This window comes from Rhincodon typus, chromosome 14 (assembly GCF_021869965.1).
Source record: "Rhincodon typus isolate 14 chromosome 14, sRhiTyp1.1, whole genome shotgun sequence".
NCBI classification, from domain to species: Eukaryota; Metazoa; Chordata; class Chondrichthyes; order Orectolobiformes; family Rhincodontidae; genus Rhincodon; species Rhincodon typus.
Window position 1 is genome coordinate 47,299,114 of NC_063345.1, and position 16,259 is coordinate 47,315,372.

At 40.8% G+C, this 16,259-nt stretch overlaps 1 protein-coding gene across 7 annotated transcripts in view; it reads left to right on the forward strand.

Annotated features, from left to right (window-relative positions):
- Positions 1 to 1,863: 1,863 nt before the first annotated feature.
- Positions 1,864 to 16,259, forward strand: part of LOC109919332 (histone deacetylase 8) — a 63,610-nt gene continuing 49,214 nt past the window's right edge. The window contains exons 1-4 of one of the 7 annotated variants that reach the window (XM_048605085.1): positions 1,864 to 1,974; positions 4,025 to 4,216; positions 6,114 to 6,191; positions 6,280 to 6,388. In XM_048605085.1, coding sequence (XP_048461042.1) covers positions 4,126 to 4,216; positions 6,114 to 6,191; positions 6,280 to 6,388 — 278 coding nt within the window. In that variant the 5' untranslated portion in view covers positions 1,864 to 1,974; positions 4,025 to 4,125. Of the gene's footprint in view, positions 1,975 to 3,858; positions 4,217 to 6,113; positions 6,192 to 6,277; positions 6,389 to 12,552; positions 12,660 to 16,259 lie in introns of those variants that run through there. The other 6 variants (XM_048605091.1, XM_048605084.1, XM_048605087.1 and 3 more) reach the window with 6 other exon arrangements.

Here is a 16,259-nt window from a genome sequence, read left to right on the forward strand (position 1 = left end):
AAATCAATTGGATTTATGTGGTCGTATTAGGATAATGTCTTTTCAAGTTGCATTATCCTTTCTGCCAATAACCTTCATCCTTCACTTCTCTGTACCAGACTGAAAATGTAAGCGCCAGTCATTCAGGAAATCCCACCAAATGTTAGATATTTTTGAACAACCTGTTCAGACATGTTATGACCCACCTATGGAGCAGGTGGGATATGAACTTGGGCTTTCTGCACTATAAAAACTCCCCTACCTAATATTTTTAACCAGCCTGTTCAAACACACGTGACACATCTGGGCAGGTGAGACTTGAACCTGAACTTTCTGGCTCAGAATAAGGACACTAAATGCCATATTTACTTATACATGCAATTGGCTCTTCTCCACCCCCCCCCCAAAAAAAAGGGACCTGGGCTCATACTTAAGTATTTTCACAAAAGGTCCATCTTCTTTGGGGGTTGTTGAGCATTTTCAGTTTGCTTGAATACACTTGATGACATCGATTTTAGACAAATTCAAAAAATTGAAAGGCTTCCATGATCTTAAATATGCATTGTACGTAGTATGCAAGAATGTTTGTTTGATAGTAGAAATGAGGAACACACAAAATGGTGTTAGTGTTTTCTCTATCTTGTCAGTTTATACTGATTTTCCATTTGTTTGCATTTCAGAATATGTTAGTGTACTCAGCAAGAAATTGGTGTGTACGTAGCCATTGTACACTTTCCAATTACATGCCTATTAGAAATTTCAACCCATGTACGGTCCAGGATGACATCTTTTGGAAGTAGTGATTGTGTTCATGTACCACAGTGACTCAGGAGTTAGCACTGTGGCCTCGCAGTGCCAGGGACCCGGGTTCAGTTCCAGCCTCGGGTGACTGTGCAAACTCAAACTCCACACAGACATTCTCCCTGTTGCCTGTGTGGATTTCCTCTGGGTAGTCCGGTTTCCTCCCGCAGTCCAAAGATGTGCTGGTCAGGTGGATTAGTCATGGGAAATGCGGGTTATGGGGATTGGGTAGGTGGGTGAGTGTGGGTGGGATGCTGTTTGGAGAGTCGGTGTGGATTTGTTGGGCCAAATGGCCTCTTTCCACACTGGAGGGATTCTATTCTAAGGATTCTATTCATAACATTGGACTTCCAAATATCATCAAGTAGGGTTTCCTCACTGCAGTTGAACAAAACCTTTAATTATAATGCAAATATGAGCATATTCTAGTTTGTGGAAACAATTTCGTTACTATCACAGTCACCATCCTAAATATTTGTTCTCTCCACCGATCGTACATTCGTGGCTGCATTGTGCACTGTCCACACGGTGCACCATAACAACTTGCAATGGTTTTTTTGATAGCACTTTTTGATCTAAAGTACGTTTCAGTCTTTTTTTAAATGTGGAAATTATTTGTTAGTACACAGATACTTGAAAATTTTTATAAAAGGGGCCTACTTGTATACAATCTATGTGGGAAATTTCAGGTTGTTGCCAGTTGTGCAGCTTAGAGGGAACATTGTTCCAAACCCATGACCTCTATCATCTAGAAGAAGGGCACCAGGCACGAGGAAACATCACAGCAAAATTCCCTTCCAAGTCACATTTCTGACTTGTAAATTAATTACAATTCTTTCATTATCTGTAGGTCAAAATCCTGACATTCTCTACTTACCTGCACTATGAATGTACAGCAACATGAGTCCAGGAGAGTGGCTCATCTCCATCATCTCAAGACCAATTAGTGATTGACAAAATATACTAGCCTTGCCAGTGGGCAAAAATGTCCCATGAAGTAAATTTTAAAAGTTGGTTAATCCTACAGGGAGAAAAACCATCATGTTCTAATTGTCTGTTTCTTTGTCTTTTTTCTCTGAAGAGATGAAGCGTCTGGGTTTTGTTATCTGAATGATGCCGTGCTTGGCATTTTAAAACTGCGAAAGAAGTTTGATCGAGTTTTATACGTAGATCTGGATCTACACCATGGCGATGGTAAGATTGAATCTTTGATTTCATCTTAATTACAATACCTTGATGAAAGTTATAAAGGAATGACAGAATCTCCTGTAACATTACTGATGGCACATTCAAGGAAATGCTGTTTTATAAGGACAGGAGTGTTATTGTGCTTGCATCGTACTTGTTTGGTATGATGTAAACCTGTGTGCAATCCAGCATGTTCTGTAATGCTACAGAATTTATTTCCTGCTCCCTTCTGGAATTAGTTAGAAGTTCGTTTTACTTCTGATACTGCTGCAGTCCACACTCTGTAGGTTGACCCACTGTGCTCTAAAGAAGGAAATTTGAGGATTTTGACCCAGTGACAGTGAAGGAATGCCGATGTATTTCCAAGTCAGGATGGTAAGTGGCTTGGAGGCGAACTTGCAGGATGTGATGTTCCCATGTATTTGATGCTCTTGTCCTCCTAGATGGAAGTTGTCGTGGTGCTGTCTGGGTGAATTTCTGGTCAGAGACATCCGGCCCCTTGAACCACCTCACTATTCTGATGTGATTGTGGCCTTGACTCCAGTTTTCTATTTGCCCCAATAATCCTGGACCACTTTAGATCAAAAATCTATCAAATGCAGCTCTGAATATATTAAATGACCCAGCTTTGACTGCTCTCTGGAGAAGAGATTTCAAAAACTAATTGTCCTTGGAGGAGAGAAGTTCCTTCTCTTCTCGATCTTAAATGGAAGACATTTATGTTTTGTTACTGTTTGTTCCAGATGTCCCCTGGAGGGGAAACAATCCCTCAGCTCCTACCCTGTGAAACTTGCTCAGACCTCATATGTTTCTCTCCAGTTATCTCTCATTCTTCTCATCTCCAGTTGTGTTGTATCTTAAATATGCACAAACTTCCTATCTGCAAAGTTTGACTACCGTTCATCTTTTTTTTCGACATTTACTCTCGGAACAGATATACGTGTATGTCACTCTAATTGCATCATATGATCAGCTGGCATCTATTAATCTAGGAGATGATGTACTGTGCCCAGGGTGCATGTGACTTCTGGATTGAATATTGTCTGCACGGGCCAGATTTATGAATAGAAGTTTTTTCTGCAGCTTGCAGAGGGTGAATAGCTTTGTTCCAAGGTCAACTGATATTAGTTCCTTACAATAGGCTGTCTTCTCCACCATCTGGCCATTCCTTTTGACCACACACTTTCAAACCCTTCCAGGCTGCTTGACTCCAGACACTCCAGTCAGCAGCAAGGATTTCCTATGCATTGACACCGGTCCGAAAACTTGAGGTTGCAGATATCCTTGTATTGCAGACATGGGCAACTTGTTGTTCTTGAGCTAATGGTAAGCTCACTGTCGAGCATGCCGTGGAGATGGAATCGTCATTCATTTGGCTCTTGTAACTTAACCAGCAGAGTTGCTGCTGACTTGTGGGCAAGTATGCTGCAGATCCCTGCCCACTGCAGTTACCAGTTTGCTGGAAAGTAGTGATTATAAAGCATTTTTCCATCTTCGAATCTAAAATAGGGATTTAAATAAATTTAAATAATTGTGTATTTCATAATTTCATTACATTATCTTTGAATTATCTTTTAATTCTTTTAATGAAGTTTATATTTGACAGCATCAGCCTCTCAAAATGTTCAGACTTAATCTATCGGCTAATATCTTGATGAACCAATAGCTGTGAGCACTGAGATGTTTGTCGCTACTGAAGGCTGCGCTATCATTGCTGGAGAAACTCAGCAGATCTGGCAGCATCTGTGGAAAGAAACAGTTAACATTTCGAGTGCATTGATCCTTCTTCAGACTCGACTCAGAACGGACTCGAAATGTTAACTCTGTTTTCTCTCCACAGTTGCTGCCAGACGTGCTGAGTTTCTCCAGTAATTTGTGTTTTCGTTTCAGATTTCCAGCACTCGCAGTTCTTTGTTTTATGAATCAAGTAATAAGAGTTTGATGCAAGTGTGTTATAATCATACTTGGTGCAGTGACACGTCTATGAATCCTCCGTTAGGGCTAATGGATAGCTCGAGCTTTGGAGTTCTGGGCTGTTGTTTTCTGTGTCAATCAGGTGTCTGCACTAAGGCGATTGTCCACACGGTGCTCCTCGGGGAATCTGAGACCACCGGGTGTGTTAATGAGGAATGAACCGACACAGGTCGGAAACAAAACATGCCACACGTGTGCTGTGGTAGGATTGCACCTCATAGAGTCATACAGCACGGAAACAGACTCTTTGGCCCAACTTGTCCATGCCAACCAGGTAAACTGAACTAATCCCATTTGGCTCATATCCTTCTAACCTCCCCTATCCATGTACCTGTCTAAATGTCTTTTAAGTATTGTAATTGTACTCACCTCTACCAATTCCTCAGCTCCACCTGTGAGTAGATACAACTGTGCAGCCTGACTGATACAGTGAGATGCATTCTTTTAGGGTTCTGCCTCTACCTATGAGTCAGAAAGTGCAAATTCAAATCCCATCTGTTCTAGAGGTGTGTCATATATGTCTGAATGGGTTGATTGATAGTATCTATTATAATAATTATAGGGGACTTTAATCTTCAGATGAAGTGGATAAATTAATTTGGCATAAGTAGTTCAGAGGTCGAGGTAATTGACAGCATTTGAGAGAGTTTCTATAAGAACACAACATCACACCAACCAGGAGAAAGGTTATATTAGATTTTATCTTGTGTAATGAGAGAGGATTAATTTGCCATCTCACAGTAAAGGATTCTCTGGAGATATTTATTATTATACGAGTGAATTGCATGTGGAATTTGAGCGGGAGATAGTAAGTCTTAAAGTGCGTAAAACTTAAATAAAGTCAAATACGTAGGGTTCAGTGGAAATTTGGCTAAGATAGATTAGGAACTTAGATTAAAAGTTAAAACTTTAGATGAATTGAATTTTGAAGATGTTAAATCAGTGACTTTTCCCCAGATCTTTAACAGTGCTAGTGTACAACTAATTTCTAGCAGATATTGAGCATTGGCTTGAAGTCATTTATTTTGTCAGTTTCTCCTCTTGTCAGAGAGGGATCTGACCTCCCTCAGTGCATCTCCACAGCATTATGGCTGAGATAAGTGTGTTACTTTGTGAACAAAAGCTTAGAACAAAACTCAGTAGACTACTTGAGATAACAAGGTGTAGAGCTGGATGAACATAGCAGGCCAAGCAGCATCAGAGGAGCAGGAAAGCTGACGTTTCGGGTCGAGACCCTTCTTCAGAAATGCAAGGAGATGATGTACTGTGCCCAGGGTGCATGTGACTTCTGGATTGAATATTGTCTGCACAGGCCAGAAGATTTATGAATAGAAGTTTTTTCTGCAGCTTGCAGAGGGTGAATAGCTTTGGTCCAAGGTCAGCTGATATTAGTTCCTTACAATAGGCTGTCTTCTCCACCATCTGGTCATTCCTTTTGACCACACACTTTCAAACCCTTCCAGGCTGCTTGTCTCCGGACACTCCAGTCAGCAGCAAGGATTTCCTATGCATTGACACCGGTCCGAAAACTTATGAATACTTATGAAAACTTATGAAAATGCTCAACAGCTCCCAAAGAAGATGGACCTTTTGTGAAAATACTTAAGTATGAGCCCATGTCCCTTTTTTTGGGGGGAGGTGGGGTGGAGAAGAGCCAATTGCAGGTATAAATAAATATGGCATTTAGTGTCCTTATCTCTGAGCCAGAAAGTTCAGGTTCAAGTCTCACCTGCAGAGATGTGTCATAATGTGTTTGAACAGGCTGGTTAAAAATATTAGGCCAAATACGGTCCGAAAACTTTTGTTATGAATCTGGAATGGGTTTTTACTTTGGTTACAGATGTGGACAGAACAATAACCAGTATCCCACTCTGAAGAAGGGTTTCGACCTGAAACGTCAGCTTTCCTGCTCCTCTGATGCTGCTTGGCCTGCTGTGTTCATCCAGCTCTACACCTTGTTATCTCAGATTCTCCGGCAGTTCCTACTATCTCAGTGGACTACTTGTCATTAATGTAACTCATTAGAAGAACAGTATGCTGATGGTCATTTTTGAACAATTTGACAGTTTGTATCTGTAAAATTGAGGAACATTTTCTTACAGTCAATGGACCAATAAAGTATGTATATCACAATCTGTGATCATCTTTGTCATTTTTTAAATTCTCTCTAGGTGTAGAAGATGCATTCAGTTTTACATCTAAAGTCATGACTGTATCATTTCACAAGTATTCCCCTGGATTCTTCCCAGGTAGGTCTGCTGTCACTCCAGTTTTTCTTCTCGATAACAGCATTGTTTCAGAGTTTTTTTTAATGATTTCTTCTGGCTATTTCTCAAGGAACAGGTGATGTGACAGATGTTGGAATGGGGAAAGGAAGGTATTACACTGTGAATGTGCCTTTGCAGGATGGCATTCAAGATGACCTTTACTACCAAATATGTGAAAGGTAGGAACTACTATAAAATTCTGACTCTGAACAATATAGAATTACTTTCTTATAAAGTATTATGCTTGAATTGGGATGCCCAAAATTTCATCCATAATCGGGTGGCTTTATTGCCTGTAACTTACCATGTAATGAATTTCCAATATGTCCCATATCAATGCAGAAGATATCAAGCCTAGGTCAGTTGTCTTCCAGCAAAGGAAGAAGGGTCACAAGGCATTTTTCTGCAGCTGATAATATATTATCTATCTGTTTTAGGCAATGGCAATCTTGTCACCTCTCAGTGATCCTGTCGATTAATGTTGATTTCTGAGCAGTTTTGTGCTGTGTGTTTATGATGTCTTGGAACTGCATTGAAATTACCTGGCCTTATTTTATCTGCCATCCTTACTGTCAGCAAAGAAGACTTCAATTTTATGAATCTGGAATGGGTTTTTACTTTGGTTACAGATGTGGACAGAACAATAACCGGTATCCCACTCATTAGGTTTTTATGACTTCACTGCAGTCAGGACCATTTCAAAGATGAAGCAGTCAGATCACATGCTCAACCTTGTGAAGTGAATGGGTTTGTCATCACTTTTGTAGGAGACAATGTCCTAAGGGTATTATCGCTAGACTATTAATCCGGAAACTCGGCTAATGTTCTCGGGACCCGAGTTTGAATCCTAGCACAGCAGATGGTGGAATTTAAATTCATGTTTTAAAAATCTGGAATTAAGAATCTTCTGATGACCATGAAATAATTATCAAAAAAAAACCCATAGAGTTCACTAATGTTACGCAGTGGAGGAAATCTGCCATCCTCACCTGGTCTGGGCTACATGTGACTCCAGACCCACAGCAATGTGGTTGACTCTGAACTGCCCTCTGAAATAGGCTAGCAAGGCACTCAGTTGTATCAATTGTTACAAAATGTTAAAAAGGAAATGAAAACAGATGGATCAACTAGCATCAACCTAGGCAACGAAAAGACAGTGGCAGAAACAGTCCTGTTGACCCTGCAAACACCTTGCTAACACCTGGGGGATAACTGTCTCACAGACAAGTCAAGCAACAGTCTGACATTGTCTGTAAGGCATGATTCCCTGGCTGTGATTATGTCCCAGATACCACCACCATCATAGCTGGATATGTTCTGTTCTACCAGCAGGACAGACCCAGCAGAGATGGCGGCACAATGGTGTACAGTTGAGTTGGAGTTGCCCTGGGAGTTCTCAACATTAATTCTGGATGCCATGAAGGAAGTGTGTCAAGTGACCTGGAGGTGAGAGCTCAGGCAGACAGTCTAAAAACTGACTTTGGATCTGAGACATCTACAGTAAAGTATTTCCAGTTCTGGTTTATCCTCTATCTACCTAGTATTCCATTTATGGTTCGAGTGAACCATGAACATCATAACTGACAATGGGATCTGGCTCACAAACTGTGTGTAAGCGTCTTTTTTTCTGTCGAGAGGATAGACGTCCTCCAGGCTTCGAAATGGTACAGGAATGTGGAGGTACCATCAAGGGAAGCGGACGTGAGCAGACTCTGCCTGCGGTTGACACTGGGGAAGAGCATTGTGCTCCGGGGAGTAGGTTGAAGGCAGTGGTCCTGAGGGGACTCGAGCTGCAGATGATAGCTGAAGAGAGTACTCACCCAACAGGTACCAAAATCATCACGGAGAGCAGTTGCAAGGGGACCTGGGAGTGCGCGACACCAGAGAAGAATGGTGTGCTTACACAGTAAGCGGCCGATGTGGACAGCATTCACCAAAGGGCCTCGGGCTGCGAGCGGCTACTAGACTCAAGTGGTGGCAAAAACTCCCACTGGTGGGAAGACAAAATGGCGGGCCAGTTTGGCGCAATGGGACTGTTTGAAGAAGAGATAGAAAGTAGGGTTTTGTACACCCTGTGTTTTAATGTGTGGCAAACAAAGTGACTCAAAACATTAATGGTACTGATTTTCTTGAGTACCATTGGGAGCAAGACCTTCATATTTCAAGGAGTCTGGCGCAACCAAAAAAACCCACGGTGAAGACATGTTGAGAACTATGTGAAGTGTTAGGGAGTTACTTTGTACCAAAGCCACTGATGAACACAGAACGTTCCCATTTTTTAAATGGTTACAACAACTCCCAATTTCTGGCCGCCTTAAAGAGGTTAGAGGAACACTGCAAGTTCAGAGAGTTTCTCCAAGATGCCTTGAGTGACCATTCGGTTTGTGGCCCCTGACACAAAGCCATCCAATAGAAACTACTCACAAGGAGAGTTCTAGATTTCAAGGAAGCTTTTGAAATTTGAAAATTCAAGAAATGGTTGGAGAATACTGCAAAGACTGTGGGCTCTGGCAACATTCCAGCAATTGTACTGAAAACTTATATTCCCCTAGCCAAGCTCTTTATTATTATTGTTGAAGAACAATACTTCATTTCCCACTTGGGGACCCTGCAGCTCTCCAGACTCGATATCAAGTTCAATAATTTTAGGGTCTGAACTCTCCCATGTCCTAGCCCCCTACCTCACACACCAGGCCTTGTTATCACATAGCCTGCCATTACATACCACCTATTGTTAGTCACTAACAGTCCCCATTAACAACTATTCATTCTCCTAGCCAGATCGTTATCAACTCCTTCGTCTATCCAATTGCCTTTTTCTCTCTTTGGGCTCTAGCCCCAGATGTCATTTACTCCCTACCCTCTCTCCCTCCCTATCCTCTTCATATAAACTGATATTTTCTTAGCTACCATCTGTTCTGAGAAGGATCACCAGACCCAAAATGTTAACTCTGATTTTTTCTTCACAGATGCTGCCAGACCTGCTGAGCTTTTCCAGCAACTTCTGTTTTTGTTCCTGATTATTGTTTGTATAGTTAAGTAATATCTGTGGCAGCATCGGTGAAGAAAAAAAATCAATGTTAACATTTTGGGTCTGGTGACCCTTCCTCTGAGTTCAGATGCTGCCAGACATGCTAAGCTTTTCCAGCAACTTCTGTTTTTGTTTGTGAGAAAAAGTGTTTGTGAATACTAATGGGTTTTGTTTACATTGAGAGAATTTTACAACCGAACAAAATAGACAGTTGAGTAATAAGTTCCAGTCTAGAAGTTGAGGAATTGATTTTTTTTCCCCTTTTGGTAGGGAAAATACCCATAACTTAGGAAGAAAACTTTTTTTTTTTACTTTGTTTGTGCACTTCTGCAGAAGTGGCGGTTGAAGCTGGAGTCCTCGAGTTGTACAGCACGGCAACAGATCCTTCAGTTCAACTTGTCTGTACCAACTGAATATCCTAAGCTGATCTAGGTCCATTTGCTAGCATTTGGCCCATATCTTTCTAAACGTTTCCTTTTCATGTACCCATCCAGATACCTTTTAGATGTTGTAATTGTACCTGCCTCCACCACCTTCTCTGGCAGCTCGTTCTATGCATGCACCACCCTCTGTGTGAAAAAAAAATTGTCTCTCAGGTCCCTTTTAAATCTTTCCACTCTCTCCTTAAACTTATGCTCTCTAGTTTTAGACTCTACTACCCTGAGAAAAAGACCTTGACTGTTCACCCTATCCAGGTCCCTCATGATTGTATACCTCCATAAGGTCATCCCTTAGCCTCTGACGCTCCAGGGAAAACAGCCGTAGTTTATTCAGCCTCTCACTATAGCTCAAACCCTCCAATCCTTCGTAAATTTTTTCTGAACCCCATTTCATTCCTATATCATGTTTAAAGAAAAGCAGTTGCTCCTGAAAAAAGAAAATAATTTAGAATTGTTAGAAATAGGTTACCTTAGTTTACCTGAAGAAATTTAGTGAAAGTTCCAGACCAGAAGTGTTTTGTCAAAACTTTGAAGGATTTCTTTGAAGCTGAAAAATTTAAGCTCGCTTGTAAGAAAACGTCAGGAAGAGCCTATCAGATTTGCAAGACTGTGAGTTGAAGCCAAAGTTTTTAACCCCTGTGGAAAAGGTAGAGAAGGGAATTCTCTTTGATGTGAGTCCTGTAAAGAAGTTAATTTGGGATTAATTGGATTATATTTTTATTGTGTCTAAAAAGTTTTAAATATTTTATATGCAAATAGTTTCATCTGTTCTGTTTAACTTATTTTCTTTTACATAATTCCATAATTGGTAAATCCAAATCTGCAGCATTGCATGCTTATATTTCAGTGAGAGAGCATTTTGCCAACACTAAGGAAAAAACAAAATATGATTTATCAGTATGGGATCTGATTTGTCCAGTCATAACATCAGCAGGGATCATGAGAACTGAGGGCACTTGACTTCACCAGATTTAAGGGAGTTTGTGTATTTCTTTTTTAAATAATAGCTATTTGGTAGTTCTGGATACAAAGCAGCTGTATTGTGGAATTTGAAGATGGCTCTGAATGTTGCTCAGAGTTTTCTGAAAGTGAAAGTTATAACTGTGAATTATTTTAAATTTTTGATTAAAATCTAATGTAAGAGGAGTAGCAGATAATTTGAATGTAAAAGTAAAAATAGGATTCCTTAAAGATGAGATGCTTCAAGTGATTATCCAGCATTTAGAATTGGGAGAAAAGAAATCTGAAATTAGGATGCCGCAGCTGTAATTAGCTAAAATATGGTTAGAAATAAGATGACTTAAAAGAGAAGCAGAAAATGTGGGACGTAGAGATAAGAAAACTTGAATTAGAAAGGGAGGTCAAACAGGGAGATGGAATTAAAAAGATTTAAACTTCAAAGGGTTAGGGAGCTTAGAGAACATGAGTTGGCCAAAGAAAAGTTTAAGAGTAACGACAGAAGGATGGCATAGTGACTCTGATGAATATTATGATTCCAATGAAGGATTTGATTTATTTGAGAATCTACGCTAAGTGCCTATATTTAATGAGGATGGATTTGAAAGGTATTCTGTTTCATTTGAGGAGGTAGCTGAACAGATAAAGTGGCCAAGAGGGATTTGGAATTTAATGCTACGGTGTTTGACAGGTACCGCTACGACTGTGTATACCAGTTTGTCGGAAGGACAATCCAAAGAGTACAAACCTGATAAAGGGGCCCTTGTGAGCTTGGGCGTGAAGTTTATCAGTTACAATTTTAGACTGAAAGAAAGAATCCTAGTCAGATATTTGTCAAGTGTAAAAGAGAGAAAGAGACGGTGTAGAATCAGTGATTTCAGTCATTCAAGCTGAAGCACAATTTTGAAAACGTGCAGCGCATTTCTTCAGAGTCTGGCTAGTGTTCAGTAGCGGCCGCTGCTCCTGGTGGCATTGCTGATATCAGAGGTCTGACTGGCAGCTGTTGAAAGTGGGGATTCCTCCCCACTGGCCCACCTCAAGTCAGTTAATGGTTCAATTGCAGAATTGTTAACAACAGCTGCAAAGAGAATAATAGGTGGTGATTATGATATGATTTTGTTGAACTTGATATTGAACATGGAAGCCTATGAAGACCCTCATAAAGGATAGGGTTCTATTCCTTGAAATTAAGTTGTGCTTCATTGCAATTGTGTAGGAGGCTGAGGTCAGCATAGGAATGATGTGGAGAATTAAAAATATGGGTAATTAAAAAGTGAAGAGCAGATTTGAGGACAGAATGAATTGGTCACTCAATCTGCCTTTGGCTTCCCCCATTTAGAGGAGACTGTCTGGCGAGGACCGAATATGGTATAGTAGGACTTTAGCATTCTAAGCAATAGAAGAAAAAGAAGCATAAAAATGTAGACTTAATTTAAGATTAGAAGCAAGTGGAAGCAATAACAATAACAGTCAATTTAGAAGCATAATAAGGGAAGATAAAAATTACTGGTTTGAATACCTCGTGGATCACATCTACATTCTAGAACAAAAACATGCATACAGCCCAATTATTAACAGAAAGATATGATTAAACCATAAACTTTAATTAAGAAAGCTTCACAGTGAAACAATGGAATTTATCCTGATTAGTTTCTGACTTTAAAACTTGTTAGCACTTGCTCAAAGTGTTGAGAGGAATAATTTCAGAAAATAGTGGAAGCTGGGTGAAATGAATGAGTGCAACTATTTGTTAACCTATCTTGACAGTCAATAGACATTCCTGAAAATGAATAATGCTTGCCCAAAGTTGTGTACTTAAATGTTGTCTTGTAAAATCTACTTTTTAAACAGCCTAATTACGTGCTCCTTCTACTGATATCTGAAGTTCGCTAATTTTATGATATGAATGTGACAGGTTACTTCACAATGATGGGTCTCTTTGCAAGTGTATCCAGATCTCATCACAAGAATCTCTCGATCTCATCATTGTTGCAATGTCGATGTAGTGCTTCCAAGATCTAGGTAATTTTTTTAAAAAGGGTTTATATTCTGTCAAAAAACAGCGCATCTCACTATCATGAATAAAGCCTAGAAATTACTATTGGCAACTTTGTAGGAGGGTTTTTGTTTTTGTGCAGAAGATTTTATTTATATAAAACCAAAAAACGTAGATACTGAAAATTTAGAACAAAAACAGAAATTGCTGGAAAAACCCAGCAGGTCTGGCAGCATCTATAGAGAGAAAACAGAGTCAATATTTTGGGTCTAGTGACCTTTTATTAGAACTGTTCTGAAGAAGGGTCACTGGACCTGAAACGTTAACACTGCTTTCTGTCCGCAGATACTGCCAGACCTGCTGAGCTTCTCCAGCAATTTCTGTTTTTGTTTGATACTAATCATGCCAGTGGTATTCTGCTCAGACTGACCATATTGAGTGTGTCATTATCCAGTATCTTACACTGTTTCATTTCGTATCCCTTAATGTCATTTAGGCCTTGCCATAGACAGCGGGAATCTGTTTGGTAGGTCTGGGCCTCTAACTTGGTCCAGTACTGCCTCTTAGCTGCCTTGATGGCTTTGCGGAGAGCATATCTGGATTTTCTGTACTGGTCTGGGTCACCTGACTTGAATGCTGCATGTCTGGTCTTCAGTAGGGAGAGAGTTTCCTGGTTCATCCAAGGTTTATGGTTGTGGAGCATTCGGATTGACTTCTTTGGTATGCTGTCCTCCATGCATTTGCTAATGAAGTCTGTGACGGTGGTGACATATTCTTCTAGGTTTTCTGCTGAACATTTGAACACGGTCCAGTCCACCGAGTCCAAGCAGTTCCAGAGATGGTCTTCTGCTGCCTCAGACCAGCGCTGTACTTCGCTTTGTGAAGGGTTCTCCCGTTTCAGTGTCTGCTGTGGTTGGATTTTCCGAAGTGTAGGTGGGGGATTGAGTGAAATGCATCTTTAATGGTTATGTAGCACTGGTCCAGAATGTTTGATCCCCTGGTGGGGCAGGAGACGTGTTGGTGGTATTTTGGCATCACCTGCTTGAGGTTGGCTTGGTTGAAGTCACCGGCCACAATGAATAGGGCCTCGGAATTTTGTCTCTAGAATGTTTGTGGCAGTGTAAATCACGTCTAGGGCTTTCTTCACATTCGCATGGGGTGGTATATAGACTGCTGTCAGGATGGCAGAGGTGAATTCTCGTGGTAGGTAGTAGAAACGGCATTTTCCTGTAAGGTATTCTAGGTCCGGGGAACAGTGGCTTGCCAGGGTCACTATGTTCGAGCACCAGGAAGTGTTGATCAGGAAGCATGCCCCACCGCCCTTCACCTTCGAGCATGCTGTGTGGCCCATGCAGTGTATGGAGAACCCGTCAGCTTGTAGGGCGCAGTCGGGAATGGCAGGGGTGAGTCAAGTTGTGAAGCAAAGCACACAACAGTCTCTCAGTTCCCTCTGTTAGGTAAGTCAAGATGTAAATTCATCCATTTTGTTTTCAATACTTTGAACACTTGCTAGGAGTATGCTGGGGCGGGGAGTCTTGAAGCCATGTAGTATCAACCTCACCTTCAGGCCAGCACGTTTTCCCCATTTCCTTGTAGGTTTCCTGTCAGTCTCAGCCTGGTTGGGCCTCCTCGGAGCCGAGCTGCTCCAGTCTCGGGTTGGTTGGAGTTCCAGTGGGTCGAGTAGCTGTTGGAGCTGATTCCGTTCCAGGTCGTGGTTGGGTCACTGCAGCGTCAGGGGTCGGGTCGTTGGTCTCGGTCCTGCAGGAGGCCGGTAGGTCTGTCCTGGGTCTGCTAGTCCAACATGGCGGTACTCGGGCCTGGCAGACAAACCAAGGAATGCGATGGGATCAGACGGTGTCTCCGGTGGAGCACTCAAATCCTGTATGGACCAACAGGCAGTGGTATTCACCGAAATCTTCATCCTCTCCCTCCTACAAGCCAAAGTCCTCACCTACTTCAACAATGCCTCTTCTTCCTCAGGTAGTTTAGGAAATTTGGCATATCCATAAGGTCCCTCACCAACTCCTACAGAGCACCATTGAAAGCATACTGTCTGAGTGCACAATGGCCTGGTATGGCAACTGCTCTGCCCAGGAACATAAGAAAATACAGAAGTTCATGTGCACAGCCCAGACCATCACAGAAGCAAACATTTCGCTGCCACAGAAAGGTGACCATCATCATCAAAGACCCATCGCACCCCAGGAATGATCTCCTACAACCTCTTCTGTCAGACAGAAGGTACAGAAGCCTGAACACACACCAGCAGGTTCGGAAACAGCTTCTTTCCTGCCGTTATCAGACTGTTGAATGGACTATCGCCTTGAGTAATGTAACCTGTATACCACTAAGTCTTTCTGATCTGTACATCCTTTGCTTTCTGTGATCTGCCTGTACCACTAAAAACAAAGCTTTTCACTGTATTTCAGTACACGTCACAATAAAATCAATCAATCAATGTTTGCATAACATGAATTGTGATTACCTTATATATGCTGTGTGTCGCAAATTGTAATTTGTAGTTTAACTAACCAATTGATATGGGATGAAAAAGAAAGCACTTGCAATTACCTTTAAATAACTTGATCCTATTGACTGTAATGGTGAATGATGTCTGAATGAGAAAAGATTTCCTTTTCGTTAGACTGACATTGTAAATGGTGGCTTGCATCAAGAAGTCCAATAAATTGGCCTTCCTGAAATTTATATTTTAAGTTTTACAGCTGCTATGGGTAGCTTAGCAATGTCTAGAAGTGTCTATACCTATTAGTGACCCACCAAGTTCTTATTTCTTTAATGTCAATTTTATATCAGCCATTAGATGTTGGTATGTTACTGTTGAATGAAATCAGCCACAATAAATATTGCAACACTTTGCACGTTGACCTGGCATAGTATTTGGGAATCGCTTTCATATAAGCTTCAAGGTACTGCAATGTTAACAAAGTGAATGTAGTTAATGTACAACTCTATAAGAGACACGTTGAATTTAATTCAGTAATTGTTCGTATTTGATTGCAAGAATGCAACCCGTTCTAAAGTGTGTACTTTCAGTCAGACAGAAAATTCTCCGTAATTTAGTATTCACTTTGAAAATTCGGGTATTTTTTGAACCCAGCATCCTGTCAAATCATGAAATGTTGTGAAGAATACTGGTCTTTGTTTCAATATCCTTTTTCTTTATTTCTGTCAGTTTAATTTTAAATATTTTTGCTTAACCAGTAATTAGTGCATTAGGAACCAGAACATTGAATTCTTTTACTGGATTTCAAAGGATGATCAATGTAATTTTTTTTATCCCATTTTGACTGAGAATTAGGTTCTAAACTAAATGAAACTGTTAGTACCCTTTTCTTGAATCATATTATTGTTTGAGCTCGATTCTCAGTTAAGTGGATATCTCATGAACTACAAATTGCAGACACAAAATAATTTTCATGGTGGCTAATGTTTCATAAAATTAACTTTTTTGCTAAGATCAGTAAAATTATCTGGGATGCCAAGGTGTGTGAGTGGAATACTTGTGGAGTGCAGAAGAGACTATTCATAGCAGAGGTGATCTCTTGCTGAAGCAATAGATGGGGCTACTCTTGAAACCACAAACCTCAGTGCAGGCTGAAGTGATA